At 42.8% G+C, this 22,519-nt stretch overlaps 2 protein-coding genes across 2 annotated transcripts in view; one reads left to right on the top strand and one right to left on the bottom strand.

Annotated features, from left to right (window-relative positions):
* Positions 1-344: 344 nt before the first annotated feature.
* Positions 345-16,218, top strand: vrk2 (VRK serine/threonine kinase 2). The gene is made up of 13 exons (XM_079362851.1): positions 345-500; positions 835-890; positions 1,830-1,899; positions 2,684-2,771; positions 3,463-3,571; positions 3,825-3,917; positions 4,149-4,281; positions 9,947-10,067; positions 10,505-10,563; positions 12,028-12,206; positions 13,522-13,665; positions 14,080-14,268; positions 14,517-16,218. The coding sequence occupies exons 1-13, from the start codon at positions 374-376 to the stop codon at positions 14,886-14,888; spliced, it is 1,740 nt and encodes a 579-aa protein (XP_079218977.1). The 5' UTR covers positions 345-373; the 3' UTR covers positions 14,889-16,218.
* The window catches only part of fancl (FA complementation group L), a 26,048-nt gene continuing 18,338 nt past the window's right edge, over positions 14,810-22,519 (bottom strand). Inside the window, exons 10-14 of the mRNA XM_079362852.1 lie at positions 20,631-20,676; positions 18,981-19,062; positions 17,970-18,086; positions 17,145-17,216; positions 14,810-14,946 (exon numbers count right to left, since the gene is read on the bottom strand). Of these exons, the coding sequence (XP_079218978.1) occupies positions 14,911-14,946; positions 17,145-17,216; positions 17,970-18,086; positions 18,981-19,062; positions 20,631-20,676 (353 nt within the window). The 3' untranslated portion in view covers positions 14,810-14,910. The remainder of the gene's footprint in view (positions 14,947-17,144; positions 17,217-17,969; positions 18,087-18,980; positions 19,063-20,630; positions 20,677-22,519) is intronic.

The raw sequence follows: 22,519 nt of genomic DNA, 5'->3' as shown, positions 1-22,519 counted from the left end.
TTTCTCTTGTTGTACGGGTTTTGGTCTAGCTTGGTCAATTAAACCTAATATAATATGATTAAATCAAGTTAGTCGACCTGGCAGTGAGTTCTTTATCCTGACTTGTCAAATAAATAACATGAAGTATATGATTATAAAAGAAGTTCACAGTTAATTTACAGTACGTTCTTTGTTTTCTGAGTGATTTTGTCTCATGACTTCAAGCTGACTGATTTTTAAAGCTGTCAGTATAATAGCATTATTATTGAGCATCTTTACCATATGAAGCAGGTTTGCTTAAATAATTTACTGACAATAAATTCATACATCTGCTTTTTAATAACAAATATTTCTTTTCCACATAGTTCCTTGTTTTTTTTATGCAGTTTTTTTAATGGCTCCAAAAAAGACAGCGTTACCCAAACCGCTCCCTGAGGGCTTCACACTGACGGACTCCGAGAAGAAGAGATGGAGACTTGGGGAAATCATCGGTCGAGGTGGCTTTGGACTGATCTATCTCGGTAATTCAAAGTGTTTGCACACACTTTAACCATCTGTCCCATAAAATAAGTAAATACATGCTGAACAGAATCAAATCCCTTCCTCACTGCCTAAAAAACACGATATCTCAGAGTCCTGACACACTGATCGATCTGGTTTTATCTTGATTGCGAAAGCATTTTGATTCGATCTGATTACCAAGAATAGTTTGAAGTTCTTTACAACATTTCCTGTTTAATGTCTGAAGACGTCAACAAACAGCTATCATTCCTGAAGCCTTCAAATCTAGTTAAGCCAAAACATGATTCATCACGTTTGTAGCATTTTTCTGAATGTTTCCTTGTTGTGTCAAAGCCTCCCAGGACGTAGACAGACCTGTTGCTGCAGACACAGACTTTGTCATAAAAGTGGTGAGTACATCTGTTCTGCACAGTCACAGACACCCTATCTATGTTAATAGGCCTTCGAATCCCAAGGTTGATGTTTTGTGATGTAATCTTTTGAACCCTCTGTTTCACATTTACATTTAATCTTCAGAATAGAGGCATAGGAGTATCTAATTTTTAGTGCGGTTAATAAACTTCCCAGAATGCTTTGAGAAAAGTACTTTTTTAGTTCTTGCTTCATCAAACATCACGTGAGATATTTGTGTACAGTTTTCTTGACTAGAACAACACTCAGAATCAGAAATACTTTATGAATCCCAGGGGGAAAATTCAGTTGTTGCCGTTGCTCTTCATTATGTGACGGGGATGACACCATCGGTTGTTGGCGAGGATGGCGAGCCCACCACCTCTCTTCTTAACTCTATCGGTGGCATCCTGTTTGGCCCGGACAGTCTGGAAGCCGTTCAGGGACACGTTTGTCGGGGACATCCTGAAGCAGCCGCGTCTCAGTGAAGCACATCAGGCTGCACTCCCAATACTCTGACTGACTCCTGGCTAACGCTGTTAGCTCATCACCATTATTTCAAGCCTGGGACTGTATTTCTAATCGGAGAGACAAATTGTTATAATAGAAAACTGTAGCTGTTGTTAAAGAGAGGGGAGTTTTCTCGCTCCCACTTTTTGTCACTGTATTTTAACAAAATCTAATTCTTAAATTCTATGTTATTTAGACTTCAAAATATATAAACATAGAGCCAAAGTTTGAATCCGCTTGTGGTAAAAAGGGTGTAAAATAGCTCGATGAAAGAACATAATGTGCCACCAGTCTTAGTTGCACAAATAGAATAATGTCGGATGTCTAATCTGAGACTTTAATACTGACATGTTTCTTTTTGTCAAGCCTTGTGCTTCTTTGGTCAGCGATGAGAGCTTCTAATAATGTATGCATGCTTCTCTGTGCAGGAGTACCAGGAGAACGGCCCCTTGTTTTCGGAGCTCAAGTTCTACCAGAGGGCAGCCAAACCAGAGAGCAGTGAGTAGCAGCGCCCGTCCAGCGCCACGGCAGCTCGCCGGAGCACGAGTGTGTTTGACTGATGAAGTGGCCGCAGACACAGAGGCTTAGCTGCCTGCCGCACCGTAATTAATAATAAGCCAAAGCAAACATGCACCTCGGTGGCAGTTAGCCCCCCTCTCCGTGCTTGTCTGAGCTCTCCAACGCCTTCGTTATGAGAGGGAGCCACTCACACGTAATGATGGCCGGGCCTCCGCTGAGCCCCTGACCACCTGCCAGCCTGGTTGAGCGCCAGTCAGGCCAGCCGCCATAGAGCCTTGAGCCAGACCTACTGCTTTGTCTTTGTGTGTGTGGGTGTATGTCTGTGTGTGTTTGCAGTTGTTTTCATCCTCAAAATTACAAGATAAATATTTCCACATATGCTTTAATACATTTTCAAGGACAATGTAGAATTGGACAAAACTTCAGCTTCTTTTCCTCAGAATTTGAGGGCTTTTGTTCAGAAAACTCTGAGCATTGAGCAGGTGTAACACTTGGGGTTAGTTCAAGGTCATGGTACCATCAGACTCATCAAAAGTTTGCATAGTTGTCAACCATTCCATTTCAAAAAAAAAAAAAAAAAAAAAAAAAAAGTATTAGGACCACCAGTTTCTGCTTCTTCAATACATCCATTGTGACTCTGAGCTCTGTAGCTGCTGGTTTGACTCCTGTCATTCACTCTATTCAGACACCTAATTTAATGGTTTGAAAATAAAGATGTGCAAACACAACTTGAACTTAACTATTCTTTTTTTTGTCATAACAGTGCAGCAATGGAAGACAAGCAGGAAGATGGACTTCCTTGGCATCCCGACATACTGGGGGTCAGGGCTCGCTGAATATAATAACCTCAGGTAATGCATTTTTTAAACGCTCAGGTGGAAAAAAAGTTAATTCATTCATAGAAAGGACATGTGCAGCAGGGAGCTGGCTGCTGAAACCAGAGAATTGATGTTTTCTCTCTCCTTTCCTCCTCTGCTCTTGTACTGTGGTGAAGAACTCTGCGAGGAGCCACATTTGTCAACAGAGCTGTTGATTGTCACGTTACATCTGCTCTTCTTAGCATTCAGTAAACTAATAATCAGAATGATTGGCAATAACTAGAATGACAGAATCCAGGTCTGACAAAAAATGTTGCTGTGTATTTTAACTTTATAGTTTGACCTTTTTTCCCTTATCTGTTAACATGGAGGAGGAGGGGTTTATGACCTATGCTGCAGTCAGACCATGGGGGGAGGTCTAAATATTTTGGCCTCACTCAAAAGGCTGCTGTTGCTTCATCCATCTTGATAATCATTTGGGTCATATTGGAAAATTAGGGAGACTTTGGAAGACAGGCATATCAATGCATAAAGTTAAAATCACTGTAACTTTACACTGCTTTGATTATGCTCCACCATAACATACTGTACTGTACTTCAAGGCTGTTTGAATAGAACTTTTGCAGTATTCTGTGGCAACAGATATCTGTTTCATAATCAGGATTTAGGAAGTGGAAGGTGTATTAGAAAAAATGAAAACACGTTTTTGCTCTCTCCTCTGCAGGTACCGTTTCATGGCTATGGACCGCCTGGGCACTGACCTTCAGAAAGTCTGTGAGAAAAACGGAGGTCGTCTGAAGAAGGCCACTGTACTGCAGCTTGGCCAAGGACTGGTGAGCGCCTCCTCATGGAGTAAAAGGACAACCCTGTTTTTTAAATTGTGTTCGTTGATTGTTGTTCAAAGCCGCTGGAGAGAGCTCGAGATTGTGCAATCCAGATAAAAAAAACCTGGGGTCAAAGGCCACGTAAACTGATAATGACCTCTTTAAACCACAAGGGCAACAGAGCATATCTGGACGTTGTGCATTCATTCACATAACTCTCCATTCTCTTCTTTAAAAGTGCCTCTGTTTCTGTTTGGACCAGGTGTCTGTTCTGGAATATATTCATGAGCACGAGTACGTCCATGCAGACATTAAAGCTGCCAACCTCATGCTGGGCTACAGAGACCCTGAACAGGTTAGTCCACAGCTGATCACTGCAAATAATCCTGCACGTGCACGGGGATGAGATCTGCTGTACAGTATACACTTTCACATTACAGAATACAGTGAAACAGTGAGACTCTGTCTTTTATTAAATTATCTGGTATCTATTTTGATCTGGGTCATTTCTTTAAGATGACAAAAGTATTCACTCTACTGGTTGGATGGCTTTGAAAAAAACCCCCAATCCTGTTGTGTCTTTTAGGTCTACCTGGCAGACTATGGACTGTCTTACAGATACTGTCCTTATGGAGACCACAAAGAATACAAAGAAAACCCCAAGAAGGGCCACAACGGAACCATCGAGTACACCAGCCTTGACGCCCACAAAGGTCTTGGTAAGCTCTAGGATGCATGTAGAAGTGTGGTTCATGAACACATTATTGCTGCCTTCATGTTCTCCTTGGAAACATAGTACTTCCCAGTTGTGCAGTCGTACAGATGATATACAAGCGTTCAAGTTCTCTCACAGGAAGAACAACATATACTAAGCTTCAGGTAAATGTCATTATCAATATGTATATAGTCACCTAGCATGGTTTATAGTTAAGGTCTACCTGCTTGTTACAGCAAATAGAATATTTAAAAAATGATAGCTTCTATTAACAAAATATATCATTTTTCTAATCCGTTGTTGACACTCTTTCTAAACTTTATACAAACAAAAGTCACGACTCAGCAGCTCCCACTCATAATTACGACCTGAGGGCTGTTAATAAGGTAAATCTGATATTTCCGAGGAGCGCATGAAGGCAGCATTAGTAATGTATCAATGCTACTACAGGTGGACCGTCTTTGGGTGATAGAGTTCTTTATCCACACTTGAGCGTTCACCAACCGTACGAGAGTCAGTTAGCTGCTTTCAAACATTTCATGCACAGTTCTGTCCAACACAAAACGTACTCCCAGTCTCAAAATGAAACTGACTTACATGTTAATCAGAAGCTCAACTGAATGGCACATCTTTCCCAACTGTGTTTTCTTACCCAGTCACAGAGGACATGTCCTCAAAGATATTCCCCGATTTGTCTCAAACTGCTTATTTTACTACTAGTGTGGGTTTTAGTGTTGAGTCATGAATGAAAAATATTCACAATGGCAAAAATGTATACATGTCGACAGTATTTATTTCAACACTGCAATGGACTGTGTCCCATTTAGTTCACAGTCTTGCTTTGTCAATACATGTAAAATAGTCTCCCTGCCCCGCCACCCTCTGCCTCCCCCGGTTGATATTGGGAACACATTAACTGGCAAATTGCCTACATGCTCCCTCTCTTCATTGACCATCGATTCTCCATCCGCAGCCCCTCCTGAGTTCCTCCAGTACCGTCTCTGTTTAACAATTCCCTAATTAGCTGAAGTCATAACCTGCATCGTGTATTCATCCCCCATTAATTAAGAGCTTTGATGTTTGGTTAGAGCGAGGCACCAAGCCACAGATAACCTCTGTGAGCTTCCACACAGGCCAACTCCACTCCTCCTCCGGTTCGATATTGTGAGTTAGCATGGCTCAGACTGCCTAATCGCCTTGGTAGTGTTTCTATCAACAGGATCGATGAGTAAAAGAGGTGCCCGAAAAAATGTCCCCGTCAGCAATAACTCTGTGATGAAAGTCAATTTTAATATGATTGAGGAAGGAGAAGGGAAAGAGAGAGAATTCACCTTTTACCACCTTGAATGAAGAAAAGGGCTCTCATAAGCGGCAGTGGCTAACGTTACTTTTTTTTTTTTTTTAAAGTGGGCTTTCTGTCCCTTTTATTGTAGGGATAGGACAGTGGATGGATTCAGAAATCAAGGAGAGAGGAATCAGGGAACGTCATGCGGAAAAGGAGCTTCAGTTCAGTCTCGAACCTGGTCCGTCCGCCCAGAGGACAGCAGCCTCCGTATGTGGGGCATGCACACTAATCACTGGTTTAAAATGTAAAACGAGTAAATTTACGAGTGTATGCCTTTTAAAAAGAAACTAGTGAAGTCATTATGTACAAAGAAAAGTAAAACCTCAGGTTACTTTTGCAGTGCTGGCAGCCTACTGTAACGCCTAATAAGAAGCATGAACATGTGGAAACCTGAAAGAGATCAGCATTGTTTAAACATAAGTCCATTCCTCCATTACATCAGTCTTTTAAATAAATGAACACACCTCCAGGTTTAGGAAAAAACAAATATCTTGTCACCTGAAAACCCAAATCATGATGCTTTTTATTCTATTTTGAGCTTCATTTCACAAGGACACAAACACCTGCTTAAAAACAGACGAGGCCAATCTCCGCTTTGCACGGAGATTATGACAGAGGACGACACCCTCATCTGCCCTTTCCTGACCTGATGGCACCAATCCCTATAAAGATGTTGACAGGTTGCCATGGTGAGGTTTGGTGAGTGCAGCTGCAGACTTGGCAGGCCTTTGAACTCCGAGCTAAACGGTGTAATTACCACTATTCGGTGGGCGTCCAGCGGACTGAAGACCGGCTCCGAACGACAAGGCTGTGAAGCACAAGGGTTAAGAGTGTGACACTGCAGCATGCTTAGGGATTCTGAATAACAATAGGAGATAATTAACAACAGCGCTGCTGCCTCACCTCCCTGTCTAAAACATGTAGAGAACATGTAAGCTGTGTGTGTGTGTGAGATTATATGTGCATGTTTGTTTTTCAAGGAACTTCCCTTTGAGAGCTGTTTAAGTGCGTATGCACGTGCACATCTCCCTGCTCCACTGTCCTTTGTCTCTCCTCATGTGAGGGCAAAACACATTAAACACAGAAGAGCAGACACACACAACACTATTATGAGCTCAGATAAGGTGCCCAAAGCACGCACAGAGGGCAGCAGTGCTAAATGTAGTTGTTGATCTTTTTAATTGTTAATCTATTATGTTGCTCTGGGAGTTGCAACACTTTTCCCAGTGTCAGTATCACATGTATTTTTCATCTTTATTGTCCTCTAACAGCCTCTCAGTAGCGATGAAGAGTTGTGTAATTATTTACAACAATAGGAAGCCCCACTGTAATGCTGAGTGAACGCATACTTTCATCCCACAAGGGCAACAGGACCTTTCATTCATCATCGTCTAACAGACTTGGAGCAAACATAGAGTTGACGTCGTGCTTTTTCTGCAGATTTGTGAGTACCTGCTCAGCTCAAAAGTGACATACCTGCTTAACATTAAGATAGGATGAATCATTTTACAGTACCACATTTCAAAGACAGTATCATTTTTGAAAAAGGTCCTCAACAGGATTTCATACCTTGTAAAGTTGTGAAATACCAACATGGAAGGACAAGAGATGTGTGGAATGAAACATCATCAGGCATTACTACGTAGTTAGTGCTAGCTACTAGCTAACTCAGACAAGCAGTGTTGATCAGATGTGTGTAAGCTAACAGCATACCAGTTGAGGATGTAAGTCTGGTTAATGGCCAAAGTTATACTGCCACAATTCTCTCCTTCTACGCAGATGTAAACGTGTGGACAGATGGCCTCTCGGAGCACAGAGAGGTTTTGTATTATTTTGATCTAATGAAGATATAGTTGTATGTAGGCTGTGTCAGGCTACACTGGCAATCAACAACTCAACACAAGCATTACATAACCATCGGGATGTTAACCTCCAAGGAGGGGTGGTGCTAGCTTTGCTAACGTCAGTCACAGTCGGCAAACCAATTGGACATTGTGTAGCTTCAGTTTCTGTGATCTCATGTTTAGCCGTGTTAATTGTGCCACATTTCAACAGTTTTGGATTGTTTTCTTTACATTAGAGTTGCCAACTTGTATGAATTTGAATATAGGGATAAATCGACGGGGAACCTTCGTAGCTAGAGACCCTGTTAAGGACAACTGTGGACAACTGTGTCTCCGCTCTTAAACCTTCTGTACAATGAGGACTTTCTCTTTAAGCACCTTTACTATTCTAATCATCCACATTGTTCATTTAAGCCATTTCAAATATGCACTCGTGAAAATATCTTGATAATTTCAGGAAATAGTGTTCCTGTTGTATTCTCACATCAGCTCACTCTGACTTAATGTGTGAAAAATATGAAGGGGCTGTGAGGGGAAAGTCTGGATAAAGGCAGTCAATAAATGTCTGTTTGCTCCTCCTGCTGAGATCAGAAGTTTTTCAGGAGTGAAAGCCCTCTTCGCCGTCTCTCTTTTTTTTTTTTTAAGTTTTAAGTTTTCCGAGTTTTCCCTGAAGCGTACTTGTTCAGGGACAACTCAAACATTTATTCTTCTCTTAAAAAAAAAAAAAAAAAATCTCCTCACTGACACATCCCTGTGTCTCGATATCTTAACTCAGGTTTGGACACTGATATTTCATGAACAGAAATGTTGTAAACCTGAAATCAGATAAGAGTCCATCCATTCCATGTAATCTGGTCCAGCGTGGCAGTGACCATGCTTCCTCTTTAGACCAGCCTGTTGGATGGAGAGGATCAATGCATGCTGTGGCTCAGGGAGGAGATTTCTCCCCTCCGATGGAGCCAGTCGATAGGTAATTTCTCCGGAGACGTGTGGCGGCCGTTACACTATTGAGCTGCTGAAACTCCCCGGGCTCGACCCCTCTGGATGGAGTTGGTCGACAAGTATTGATAGACCTCACAAGTTAATGTAGACCCCTGCAATCAAACACACTCACAATAAGACACAAACACGCTCCAGACTTAAAGAAAACTTAGCACATGAGAAATCCAAATTCTGTCCAACATGCAATTTATTCTGTTTGATAACTACTGTGCATTCCCTCCTTTTTGTAATGTGAATCCAAAGACCTACATCTGTTTACAGTACGTTTATTCATAAAACAGCACTGAGGGCTGGGTGTTGGAAAAGAACTGATTTGAATACCCGTCAGCAGAAACATCACTTTATGCATTTAGTAAGGCATAATGTCCATCGAGGTGTCCAAACGATCAGGAACTAAAGGATGACGTGGAGGCATGTAGGATTTGTCTTTGTCCCTGTTTCTATGGTTACTCATCTTAGATACAGTCAATGGACTTTAACTGGAACTACTTCCTTCCGTGAACATCGGCATCACAGCGGAGGAGGCGTGGTCAAATGCTGGAGTTGGTTGGCTGTATATTTAAAGCTTCCAGTCATGTAATGACAGTGGATAGCCGGAGGGCAAAAAGAGCTTAAGGGTCAGCATTGAAGCAATATGGAACAGATGTACAGTTTAAATCAGCTGAAAACCAACGTTAAACAGAGACATTTGGGGCAGGTGTTTGTGGCCTTATCGACTGTATCGAATGTTTAAATCGCTTAACGGTAAGGATCCTGCCTGTGTTACAGTTTACAGAGTAAGCATGTTATCTGGAGATGTTTTCCCTGTTCTGGTCTAAGTGAATGAAACACCCCGTTACTCTCCATGGGTATGAGGGGTCTTGGTCTTGTCTCCGTCTCGGAGCTCTCCGGTCTCGGGTATTTCTTGGTCTCAGTTAGTGAAGTCTTGACTACAACACGACTGATCGCTGACTTTCAAATATACAAAAAAAAACAAAAAAAACCCCGCTTCAGACTGTTGCACGACTGACGAAGACCCATTTTCACATAGTTCAATCTCCACTTTATCATCCTCCCCGTTTTCTGCAGTGGGCCACCTCACTGTGATTTATTCATGGCTGAAATCATACAACAGAGATCAAATCAAAAGATGGAGTCGTTTCCTTTTTTGGAGTCTGAAATGTCAGGTGACACATTGTGAGCGGTATTTCTTTACTGTCTTTGCTGGTCTTTCCGAGTTAAAATACCTTGACCCTGCAAACTGCTACTTGTGTTCAACCATGACTCGTCTGGATCTGTTATTAAAAAACAGTTTTAAGAGTGTCTTTGTGATAAACGTTTCTACTGATTTTGTAACCATTTTAATTTTTTGTAGATTTTTTCTCCCCCAAGGAAATAATAAAAGCTGAATTGTAGCTGAACAAAAGTGAGAAAGTTCGAAACGGCTTGTAAAAGTTAAATTCATGAATTTCACAAGTTATCCTTCTGTCGTTATCTAGCTCCATCGAGACGTGGTGACCTCCAGATCTTGGGTTTCTGTCTTCTTCACTGGTTATGTGGATCTCTTCCATGGGACAGTGATCTCAAGAGCCCAGTGCAGGTCCAAGAGGCCAAAGCCAGGTAAGAACCAACATGTTTAGCCAGCTCCTCTGTGGGGGACTTTGCATGTCTGTCACTGTTTCCATTACCAAGCTTGTCTTTCTGCAGATTATTCCATAGCCAGCAACCCCATTCAAAAAAAAAAAGAAACATCAATGTCTCCAGATCTGAAGGCAAAGTAGTATATTTAGGCTTCTGCTGCTGAAGCATGATTGGTGCACAGCTGCAGTGAGACAATCAACCAATCAGAGGACAGTTACAGTTTGCCTAATAATAAATATCTACTTCTCTTTCCCCAAAATGTGTTGAGTCATTACAATCACATTTTCATACTGCAGTGAGATGTTTTATATACACTCTTCTCCATAGCTGGAGCAACAGGCCACCCCTAAACTCCTTCGTTCAGGACCCTTCTGTCCTCTCCTGATCCCTGCTTTATCTCTTTCCTCCTCTCTCAGGCTGATGGACAATCTGCCAGGCTCCGTCCAGCAGCTGTCAGTGAGCGGAGCCAGCACAGGTAAGCACAGGGACCACAGGGCCTCTGCCTCTGTGGAGAGCCAGAGGAAAGGCCAGAGTCAAAACTCATTCACTGTAGATACCAGGCTGACTCTGAACAAGGTCAGAGGTCATTTAAATCATGTGTGATAGTTTTATTACTTGCTTCAAACACAAATTGAACTTGGCATTTATTCTAATTAGCTCATACAATTACAGTGTTTTATCATTTGAAATTATTGTTTAAAAACGTAGGAATTTGTTTTTAGATTATTGCCATAGTGCCTTTGAAAACAAAGCACAATGGCATGAAGACTGAGGCTGTTTTTGAAAACAACCTGCTATGTAATACAATCCAAAGCAGTGTGCAGTATGTACTGCAAACTCTACATGCATCAGTCGCATACAGGAAGTCTGCCAGTCCACGACAAACTCAGACTCCACGACAGTGTAACATTCCCGCCTGATAGAAGGTGACAAGTGATTCTTTAGATTTTCACCAGACTGAGAACATAAAAAAGATCACCGCTGGTGTCTTTGTGTGGTTTGGTCTGATGGTGATTATTCTCTCTGTTGTGATAGCGGTTGCTGTCCATCATGCTCGACCTCTGACCTGGCGATTTGTGGAAAACAACGATACAGGAGAAGGACTGGTCTGATGCATACTGTGACATTTTATGAATCAGTGGGACCTGTTTGGCATTCGGTGGATCTCACATTGGTCCAATAAGCATGCTCTACTTGTATAGTAGGCGTTTTTGAAAACAGCCTACCGGTAAATCTTTTTTTTTCTCCCGAATCACAGAAGCGAGACAATCTGCGACGTGACACTTCTCCTCTCCCTCGTTTACCTGAAGCTCCTGAATAACTTTGTACCTGTTAAACAGCTGTCCCATTGACACGCCTTTCAAACTTTGTCGTGTGTTATCTCTCCTCTTTACGGAGAGGTCACTCCTGTGTGGAGGCTGAGTGTGTGATGTATAGTGTGGACTGGCTGCTCCTCAGCTGACGAGGCCCAGCTGCCCGCCTCAGATAAGAGCCAGGGAATGCATCAACGGTGTGTGTGTGAGAGAGATACAAGTTCTAGTGCAGTATGTGTCATACGCGTCGCCTGGCCAGTGTGTGATACGTGGCAGTATGAGTGTGACACCTACGCACACACACACACACACACACTCACCAAATGCATATCCATAACTGAGCCATGCCTAATCTACCCCGGGTGGGAGATACATTGCCAAGTGGTGTATTATCTGGACAGTGAGACCTTCAGGTTCATCTTGCCTGTGCTGCTGCTGCATGACTCAGGTGTGCCAGAAATAATAAAACACATTACTAAGTCTCAGTTAGTCAAATCAGTGCAGTGACTGATAACAGTAACAGATTGTGTATCACATTGTTTGATTAACAGTTCGATCAGTTTTGTTCCACATATGTAAGATTTAAAACTTTTTTATTTCGAAGTCCTCTCTGCTTCTGTCTTCAGATGAGGTGGCTGCATTCCTTCTTTATGTCAAAACCTTGGACTACCAGGAAAAGCCGGACTACCAGCATGTCAAGAAACTGTTGGGAAATGTGGTCAAAGGAAAGCTCGAGCTGTCTGCGCCCAAAGACTCGGCTGAAAAGCCCTCCAACAAGAGGCAAGACGGTCCCCCCAGGGAGAAGGTGAGAACGAGACACGTTCCAGCTGTGCGTCTGTGAAAGAGGCCGTCAAGTGCTCAGCTGAGTTTGAACCAAAAACAAAGTCAAGTTTGGCTTTTACACCTTGCCTGAATTTGACATGTTTTTTTTTTTTTTTTTTTTTTTTTGTGGCTCAACACAATAAGCGAATGTTCCTCCTCTCAGATATGTTCAAAACCGAAACAGACGTGTTTGATTCTAATAGATCATAGATTTCACCTTCACTTCAGGAACTGTGTCGTGACTCCTTGAGGTACAGCTTTAATCAAGTTGGTCTGAACCACAGCCTGTATATTGAGAAGGACGGAGAAACAGTCGCCTGGGAGTGAAGCCAAAATATGTCAAGCTCCCTCAGCTGACAGACTGCAGGACAGGTGATAAAGCCTGACCCCTCCATGTGAACAGACAGGGGGGGGGGGGGAATAAAGTTAAACTCACATCAGATACTTTACTGGATGCACCTAATTGGCTTAATAATGACGAAAACGGCCACATTGCAATATGGCAAAAGCACCTTAATGAAGTGATGAGAAGACCTGCTCCATCTGAGGTTTCAGAGCCTTAACAAGAAATCATAAATATAAAATGAGATACAGTCGGTCTGTTGGAGAGAAGAAAAAAACATGAACATGACTTTTTTTTTTAATTCAGTGAACATTCAACAACTTGAGCGTCGGTCACAATGATTACAGTTTCCTCTGTTGAGTCTCTTCACCCCCGAGAGGAGGAACGTGACGGCAGTGAAGGGGAGGGTTAATCCTCCTCTAACCCCAAACTCCCCCCCCCCCTTCAGCATGTTAACCAGGGGAGGAAGAGGGGGGGTGCAGGTCTTAAGCTGGAGGAGAACTGTTCTCCTCAATTTAGCCACAATCACTTCTTGACCCCTCTGGCCCAGCGAGCGCCCTCTCAATGGCCCAATTTGAAGAAGTTGATGACGCACACTTTAAACAGTGCAGGGCATCTCCAATTATGCTCCTGATTTCCGCTCCTCTTCTTGTGTCATTTCATTTCCATGCTAAAGTGCTGGCCAGTTTGATCCCTAGTTAAGCAGAAGTGGCCATTTACTGGCGGTTTAGCGAGGGGAGTAAATGTCAGCCGAGATAAAGGCCATTCAGTTTGCACCTTCGCTGAATCGTTGCCTCTAGTGTTGGATACATTTGAAACTGTTTTAAGTGTAATTACAGTTATGTGGTGTGGAAAAGATTTGTTAAAGAGAAGTTGTATTTTTTAAAGGAGGGGACGCTCAGGTTCTCAGTAAGGACACTCTGTGAATACTTTCATCCCGCCTCTGTCTCAACAGAAAGCGGGACGAGCCAAAGAGGCCTCCAGAGTGAAGGCTGCAGCCGCAGAGCCGGATAAGGAACCAGAAGAGGAGACCAAGCCTAAACCGGTACCAGCTCACCACACAAGAGGACCTCCCATCACTACACATCAGTCCCAACAGGTATCTGAACAATGACGACAGTTTGAACCGTTTCTCTCTCTCTAGAAGATTCCCCCAAAAAACAGCCGAAGAAGTCAGAGGTTCCCAAACCTTTCAGCCCACGACCTCCAATATGATGCGAGAAACTGGGGACCCCCATTGTCCCTTTAAACATTAGACATTAGACAAAACCATGCACACTATTAGACCTCACCAAACACCATACAATAACACAAACACTGTCTTGTTTCTGTATATATTTTTAAATTAGTGGGTGAGATATGCAAATTTAAACCATTCACCACTTTGGGAACCCCTGGCCTAGGCCATTAACACAGATACACTCTGACACTTTCTGGATTCAAAGAAACCCAATCATCCAATCAAACATTGAAAAAAAAAAAGTCAATGACGACGTTCTGTTTCTGTTCACAGAACGTCAATGGAGCTCAACCTACTGTCAGCAGATCACAGAGGCCAACGAGGGGACCTCCGGTGAATTATAAAGAAGATGACAATGAGGAGGAGGGGGATGATGAAGATGACAAGACAGCCAGACCCAGACCCATTGCTGCGTGTTATTTGCGAGGACCCCCGATAGGCCCGAGACATCAGCCAAAACAGGTGTGAGGCCGAGAAAGCTGCAAGGCTCCAAAAAAACCCGAAACAGGAAATCCTTTTAGATGTGTGTTAAAAACCAATCGTCTTCCTTCAAAGATGCTTAAATCAGAAGACTTTTTTTCTTGTGACTTGTAGGTTGCAAAGAATGACTCTTGTATTCATTTAATCTTTCACACTTTATTGACTTAAGTTCAGAGATTTTGTTGTCTGTGTTCATAAAGAAGCAAACACATAATGACCCTCTTTAACAGAAAGCTCAGTCCAAACGGAGCTGCTGGGAAGGAGAAGACCTCGCAGTGACCACAGAGCGCCCACTCCGCCCACAAAGGAGAGAACACAGACAGTCAGAGTGTAAAAAGACGGATCCATCGTACACGGACTCTCGTGAGCGATTCAATGAAAGGCTGCCGGACCACAGACACGGCGACAGCCATCAACAGTGGTGGGACAGCGAGCGCAGAGACGACCACGGTGGACGGGGAAAATCTGCTCGCAGAGGTCCAAAACAGGAAGCAGATCCTGCTCAGCGGAGGGGACTGTGGCCCTCGTTTGTCTTTGTGAGCGTCTTCCTCTTCCTGGCTGTGGTTCTTGGAGTTTGTCAAAGTGCGTTAAATCCCTTTTGAGAAGGAAGGGCCGAACGGCGTCTCAGGACTTGTGGGCCGCCATTTTTACAGTGATGGGCTGAAATAGAGAGAGAACCATCATTTTACTGTGAAATAAGAAGTTCTGATCAGTTTGATCCTGGGACTTGGATGGATACAGGCAGAAATGAAGTGATATGATACCATTGTCAATAGAGCAATACATATGAGCATGGCCTTGTTGTCCACGTTGTTGGGTTTGTAACGTCACACCGCGCCGGGTTCTCCTCTCCGTGACCTCAGCGTGCGACGAAGCGACACTGTTTGTTTTTTTTAACACGAGGAGAATGCAATAGACTGGAATAGTGATGACGTATTTTTGTAGAACAACCCGGAAGTAACTACGCCGGTGGTTCCTACGAGAATTCTCCTATGGGATTTTATATCACGCACAGTTACTCTCCCCTGACGCTGACGGACTACAGAGGTCACTACTGCTTCTTACAACACTCAGATGACACAAACACGCTCTGCACGAGACCCGCTTTGACTTTGGCTGGTCGGACACCTCTGAATATGAAACGATGATTGCAGACAAATGTGACGAGGTCAACGACACGGTTGTTGACTTTCCCTGCTCATGAAAGCAGAAAAAGTATTTTTGCGTTTTCATGTGGACAAAGATGCTTTTTTGGAGCATGTTTTTTTTTTTTTAAATCAGCCTCCGTGTGAATGAGTAGATCTCTACTGTGTGTGAGGGCATTCACAGAATCAACCCAGGGCACAGTCAGGTGTGTGGGTCTGATTGGGCTTGATTCAGACCAGCTGTGGGGAGCTGATATAAACTGTTGGGCTGCAGCGTTCTGCACTGACTCATTGTCTCACCATCAGAGACAGTGAGAGCTTCTCTCTGGGGTTTCTCTTGATGTTTCTCAATCTTTTGTGTCCACAGACAAAAACGGTCTCAGCCTTACTTACCTTCTCGAGTCTCTCTTAGGGCAGGCTGGCTTTCAGCTCAGACAACTATTAAAGTTTAGGATTGGTCCTTTGGTCTCCCTGAGAGATTTAATGGTCTCGTCAGCTGCTCGACTTGGTTTAGTTTTCTCTTTGGAAGCGTTTCATACAGGGAGCTTTTCTTTGTTTCCATGCCTTCTGTTTCTTGTACTTCCCCCTTACCTTTCAATAGCATGCAATTTCAGACTGTCCATTATCGATAACTTGAAGCGTCCCCGGCTCGCTCCCACTCCCCCTGACAGCGTGTACTGTAATTGTAGTCAGTGTTTGATTTATTTTTGTGGCTTTTGACTGTTGTGGATGTAACGAGGAGCTGAGGAAAACAATTAATAACATAATTAGCAGCAATAAGTAGAAATCCTTTCTTGTCAACAAGGCTTTTGTGCCTGTTCAGTCTCTGTATCAGGATGAACTTCATGAAATAAACTTTCATTAACATTTTCATCTGTGAAGACAAACTTTCCCTCTCATCAATCAATCAAGCATCTGATTGGTCAGTGTGTGTTTCTTATAACGAACTGATCTCTTATCCCAAACACATCCTGCTCTGGAGCACGTCAGTGACTGACTCAAATCACAGTTTTTATTAAGTAAGTTTTGTTGCTTCGAAGAGACGACACAAAACATCTTACCGTTGCATTGAGCTCTTTAAATATGGATCATTTACAAACTTGGATAAGAGAGACGAACAATCCCAACCTTTTCTAGACCCAAGCTCTTTTAATGAACAAGCTTAGAAATGTTATATCCCCGAAAGGATTCTTCCCATTTATCCCTTACCTGATGAGTAGAAGCAATGTTTTTCCATTTACCTACTCGTAATGTAGACCCAAAAACATGAACAACAATGGAGCCGAGGTTAAAGAAATTCCAGAAGTTCCCTTTAACTTCTCAGTGTAGCTAAATGTGCTATGAAGGATCGCTTTGTGGAAAAATGAAGAGGGCACTTCATTCCAACTGGACTGCCAAAGAAGGACTCGGAAACGCACTCCAAAGATTGTGTGCATAAGTAAAAGTGTGTTTGAATGTGGCTCAATGGCACGCTGTATTCACAGATCTCCCCCTAACATACTGTTCTTTTACTTCACAAGCAGCTGGAGGAGCTTGAATGAAAGTGACTGAATGCTGCATATTGTGGCGAACGCACTCGGCGGAGCTTTGAGCACGGAGAAGGCTACGCAATGATTGGAGCTGCGCTAATTAAGATATCTGAACATCTTTTGACTCTCTGCTGAAGGCCTTTGTGTGAAGGCGGCTGTCAGTCACAGTCAGGCGAACACATACCTTGCTGCAGTAAGGACACTCTCCAAAAACAATGTTGAAGCTCTGCCTGCTGGAGGGCAGCGCTCGCAGCCACTGAAGGAAAGAGAGAGAGAGAGAGAGAGAGAGAGAGAGAGAGAGAATAAGAGACTGCTTTATAAAAATCACTACCTTGGATTTGATGTGTCAGTGTCAAGTGATAATAATGCTTGTTTCAATGCTCACTTATTACCGCACACTTTAAAGGAACGTGCAAGATTAGCGGGTACTTTGCAGCATTTAGAGGGCTTTTATGTGGAACTTAAGCATATTCTCCTGCCACTCGTTCAAGGCTTTTTAAAAAGAGATCTCAGTGTAATGCAAAGTTTGACTGGATAAAGAGTCGATACATAAAACCCTTCCTATGCAGGCAATGGAAGCTGGTGTCCCGTACAGTCCTCATTTATCACAGTTTTCGTACGCACAAAACGGGCCTTGAAAGTGGCGTACGCCTTTTTCACGTAAAAGTTTGTGATCTATAAAACCAAAACTGAACGAACGCAAAAACCATAGCGCCGCCAGTTTTCATGAATATCTTTCAACATCAAGCCTTCATCATCAAGTGTGTTTTTTAGTGGGAATAAAGATGACTTCTCGTTACTCTGCACTTCTTCATCATCTGCACGTATTTATTGTGTCAAAAAATTCAAGAAGTGTGGACCTCTCTGACACGATCTTTAGGTCTCTATCATCCTACAGTACGTGTGTGAGAAGCATGGCTCTCAACAACCGATGAGTAAAACCAGAATTCTCCCTCAGGGATAAAAAAGTATGTAAAAAAAAAAAAAAAGTCCAGCCCTGTGTACGTACCTCATAAAGACAGACCTGGTGGAAGGGCTGGCCACAGCGAGGGTCATTACACACTTGATCAGGAATCGCAGCTTCCAGACGGTAAGCGTAGCAGATTCCACACTCGACGCTGAAGCTCTGCGCACACACACACACACACACACACACACACACACACACACACACACACTCAGGATGCTTTCTTACATGCATCAGGGTAACACAAACTCAAAGGGAAATCCTCCAACTTTCCGAAAGGCTGCTATTGATCCATATCTGATCAGGAAATAAGGACTCTAGAATGTGTCCAGAAGAAAACCAGAATTCAATTTGACCCTTTTGGCACTCTCACTGTAACCACAAAGTACTGTCTCAGTACCCCCCCCCCCCAGCTCTCTCCCTCTCTCTCTTTCTGAAGTCCCACCATCACACGCTGATCACACACTTCTTTCTCTCTCTGCTCTCGTTTGCATTTCAGTGTAATGAGAAGCTCCTGTTTTTGTGGGGCTATCCATTAAGAGTGAAGGTGGCAGGTAAAAAAAGAAAAAAAGAAAAAATCAACATCTGGTCAACTCAACTTTTTTGCACTTCCTCTGAATGTTAATGAAGCCGAGGCATTAATCACCACAGCGACAGTGGATAAACACAACGCCCTTTTAACCCATCCGCAGAGAGGGGGGGGGGGGGGGGAGAACGAGAAAAAGAAGAGATAAATGGTTTTGAGAGATTAAAGCGATTTGATAGAGCAGAGAATTCTGCCATCTTTGTTATTCTAATGATCTTTTCTGTAAACAACCCAATTAAAGGGAGAATTTGTGCCCACCTCATGGAAGAAATAAAAAACCGAAAAGAGAGAGAGAGAAAGAGAATATGGAAATAGACAGAAAAATCGGCAGCAGCGTATGTCCGCCCCCTTATAACTTGAAGCTCAAACACAGACAGAGATGTAAACACACACACACAGCTCCTCGAGGTAACTGTGATGGGAATGGACATGTTTGAAATGGAAAGGGGGGCAACTGTGTGACATACAGATTTTTCGTGGGTGGCAGGTGACGGGAATTCGATCTCCAAAACATCCCGGAGGTTGTGCAAGACGCTGGAGTCCGGGTTCCTGCCAGCAGACCACAGACAGTTATTTCACACACTAATTAACCACATGCAAATGAGCCTGCAAAGACACTGGGGGATGATTAGGAGACTTTCACCATTAGTATGAAGAAGAAAAAAAAAAAAACAGCCTTTGCATTTATCTTTTCTGCTTGAAACTGAACAGTGGCGGAGGAGGAGGAGGAGGAGGAGGTGGGAGATTTTCCTCAGACGTGTCATGCAGGGAGGCAAATGTTAAAACCTGCGGTGAAATGTAAAACCTGTACTTTATTAAAAAAAAAAAAAAAGTGTCATTTTTTTTCTTCTTGAGTGATAATCAGGAACTGGTGTGCATAATTTGACTCATCAGTGGCTGATGCATGTAGGGGGGGGGAGACAAGGACTGAAGATTTGCTAAAAGTCAACAAATCCCCGAAGAAAAGACCAAAAGCATCGATGAACTGATGTTGAGCATGTGTGATATCGTCTCTCTCTCTGTTACACAGCTCAGGAGTTTAGTAGTGCTGGTATAGAAACGCTGTCTTTGATTTGAACTACATCCAACATACTGCTTACTGCTGATGGAGATTATCCTATTCTCTCCCGTTTGAGCACCATTCATTAAAAGAAAATACAATTCAAGGACATTTCTGACTGCATCAAACGGGAGGGGACTCTTTGGGTGTCTTTATTAGGTTAGATTCGATTCAGAATCTATTTTTAAATTCTAAATTATTCTGGATTCAAGATTTAAAGTCCATCTTTGAATCAGTCCTTATTTCAGGATCTCCTCCTCCAGTCATCTGAGAGACTGGCTGAATGTCTCTCTCTGCTTTGAGTTAAAGTAGCTAGCTTTGGCACTCAGCAGGGAGCGACTGAGAAAAAAAACAGACAAACAAAAAGCTTTTTGTAAGTTATGAATCGATTTAAAATCTCAGAAGGTTCTCTATTTTCACATGAATTTCATGTGAAAGTAAAAAAAAAGGACCAGAGCCACAGGTCAGACCTGAAACAAGGACCACAGCCTCTGTACATGTGGCACAACCGAACCACTAGGCCATCTGCACCTTGATTATATTCTTTATATCTCATTTTGACATGCATACTAAGTTAGTTGTCTTGGGAAATGTGTATGCAAAAAAAAAAAAAAGCAGCTCACATATAGCAGCTGAAAATGTTTGACATTGGGAATAAAAAAAATGTCTGAAAGCTTTCAAACTAAACAAGACTGATAGCTTTTAAAATCCGTTTTAATTGTCGTCTAAACATCAGTCAGGCTTATGAAACCATTTTTCTTTTCAGTCATCTTTCCAAAATCACACGCTGGGACAGCGACATCACAGTGCTGTTTACTTTGGAGTAGAGGAGCTAACGCTAGGCCGGTCTTACAGAAACACTGCGGCCTCTCTGCATCAAAGGGAGACTGCTGCTTTAAGCCTTTCCATGGGATCGCAATCCTCGAAAAGAACCACCTCACATTGTAATAAAAGATTCACAAAAACTGCTTTTAGGAGCTTTTATCCCTGGAAAACGATGTGATTATTTGTCATACTGTTTAACTATCCAGGCGAAGCTTGATGGAGAATAACTTACCACATGTGCATGTTGGCGTTGAGCTTATTCCTCAGTGGAGTCACCACTACAACAAAAGAAAAAGACATGAGGAGGCGTCGCGACTGTAGATGTGTGTGCATGGAGGCAAATGAACTTATACAGAGTTGCCTTTAATGATATTATATCCCTGGACCAGAACTGTATCAGTAATTGATCAGCCACTGTATCGAGAACTTATGTAACAAGCTTGTTTTTTTTTGTGTGTGATTGTTTTGTTTGTCTATGTGTGTTTGGTTTTTCTTTTGTCTTCATTTAGTCTTTAAGAAGAAACTATTAAATTAAAAATAAAAAAACTGATGGGACTAATAAAACCTAAAATCTGATTTGAATCTGTTTTTTTTTTGTTACAAGTTACACGTACCTGCAGATTCACTGTTATTGTCGTACGCCTCAGAAAATCCGACTCTCCTCGAACAACACACTCTGCATACCCTCAAAATGTCTTGTCTTATTTGACAACAGCGCGGTTCAGCACAGACGGCGGCGTCACCGCTGTCAGATATGAACCATCATTGCTTCCTCTGTTCCACAGGGGAGCTTTGTCTCGGTGCAGCACTCATCACTTTCACTATTTGTTATTCCTACATGCAAAAAGCAATATTTCTGTGCGACCCCTCGTATTTGAGGGTCGCCGCCTGCCTCCCGTCTTGGTGGCTGAGGTGTGTATGTGTTTAATATCTTTTGAGTTCCATTGCTAGGCAACAGGCTAGGAGTTGCATGACCTTGGGTTTACAGAAACAATGGCCGACAATTGACGGGGACTTAAATAGAAAGCCGAAGCTTGCCAGCTGGCTCTGGTGTTGGCGTTGGTGGGAATGAGAACGTGCCATTCTGGAAGCAAGTCCTCTGACATGACGGCAGACGATAGTCGACACGAGACAGCCTGATTGATGTCGAGACATGGGAGTGAGTGGAAAAGCAGCATTACTCCTGATGGCTCATCACTGATCTGATCTGAATACTGCTGGGCACAGGCACAATTTGGACCTTATTGCCTGGGTTGATGGTCGGCTGGCAGATGACTCTGGGACAACAGACGTCTGATTGATAGTGATACGGGCTTAATATAGAGACCCCAAGAATGATGGAACAATCGAATGAATAATTAAATAATTACTCTTTTCTAATGTAAGGAGCACCTGCTGTATCTCATGATGCTGGACATTACGAGAACTAGGTTTCATTAAGAAGCAGATCCCACTTTTCTGATTGCTAAAAAAGTCATTTTAAATTTGGAGATGCAGTCTTCATTCCAGTTTTGCATTTATTCGAGTAATATGCCCTTTTTGAAATTTATATTTACAGGTTGCAGATCATTTTTAGAGATTCATTGTAGAATTGTGTTTTGGGAGTTCAGAGGTCTGACCTGCCTATTCTGATTTTGGCTGATTTCTATTTTATTTCTTTCAAGAATTTAAATATGTAGACTGAACACTAATCAAGCCTAATGCGGCAAATGTAACTGTAACTGTGAACTCTGGAATGTACTGTAAGGTGCAGCCTGTTCTGGGGGTCTCTCAGAGAGAAGACAGGTTTAAACTCTCTACCTTCATGATGATTTCTCTGCACTGAGCAAAATCTCCAAAGTGAAATTTCTGTGCAGCGCTGTAACTTTTTATCTGTACCATCTTCAAAACGTACGAGCTGGACTATGGACGTTGAGATCTCAGAAAAAAACGGTGAACGCTCTGAAGTACTCGCCTGCACACCTGTGAGTCGTGCCGCCCACCTCCGCTGGTCACTTCAGCTGAGGAGTCTATCAAACAATCCAGCACTCCACAACGTTCATCTACTGAACAATATCTCACCCTTTTCTTTAAATGCATGAGTTGAAGCTGATGAGGGAGGAAAGGTGTTCAAAAAGTGGC

This window comes from Symphodus melops (assembly GCF_947650265.1).
Source record: "Symphodus melops genome assembly, chromosome: 15".
NCBI lineage: Eukaryota > Metazoa > Chordata > Actinopteri > Labriformes > Labridae > Symphodus > Symphodus melops.
The sequence above is the reverse complement of the archived record's forward strand: the minus strand, read 5'-3'. Positions and strand labels throughout refer to the sequence as shown.

Coding starts and splice junctions, on each gene's coding strand:
- vrk2 (XM_079362851.1), top strand. CDS start 374: ATGGCTCCAAAAAAGACAGCGTTACCCAAACCGCTCCCTGAGGGCTTC. Junction 2,772..3,462: donor GCTGAATATAATAACCTCAG/GTAATGCATTTT, acceptor TCTCCTCTGCAG/GTACCGTTTCATGGCTATGG. Junction 14,269..14,516: donor CGAGACATCAGCCAAAACAG/GTGTGAGGCCGA, acceptor CCTCTTTAACAG/AAAGCTCAGTCCAAACGGAG.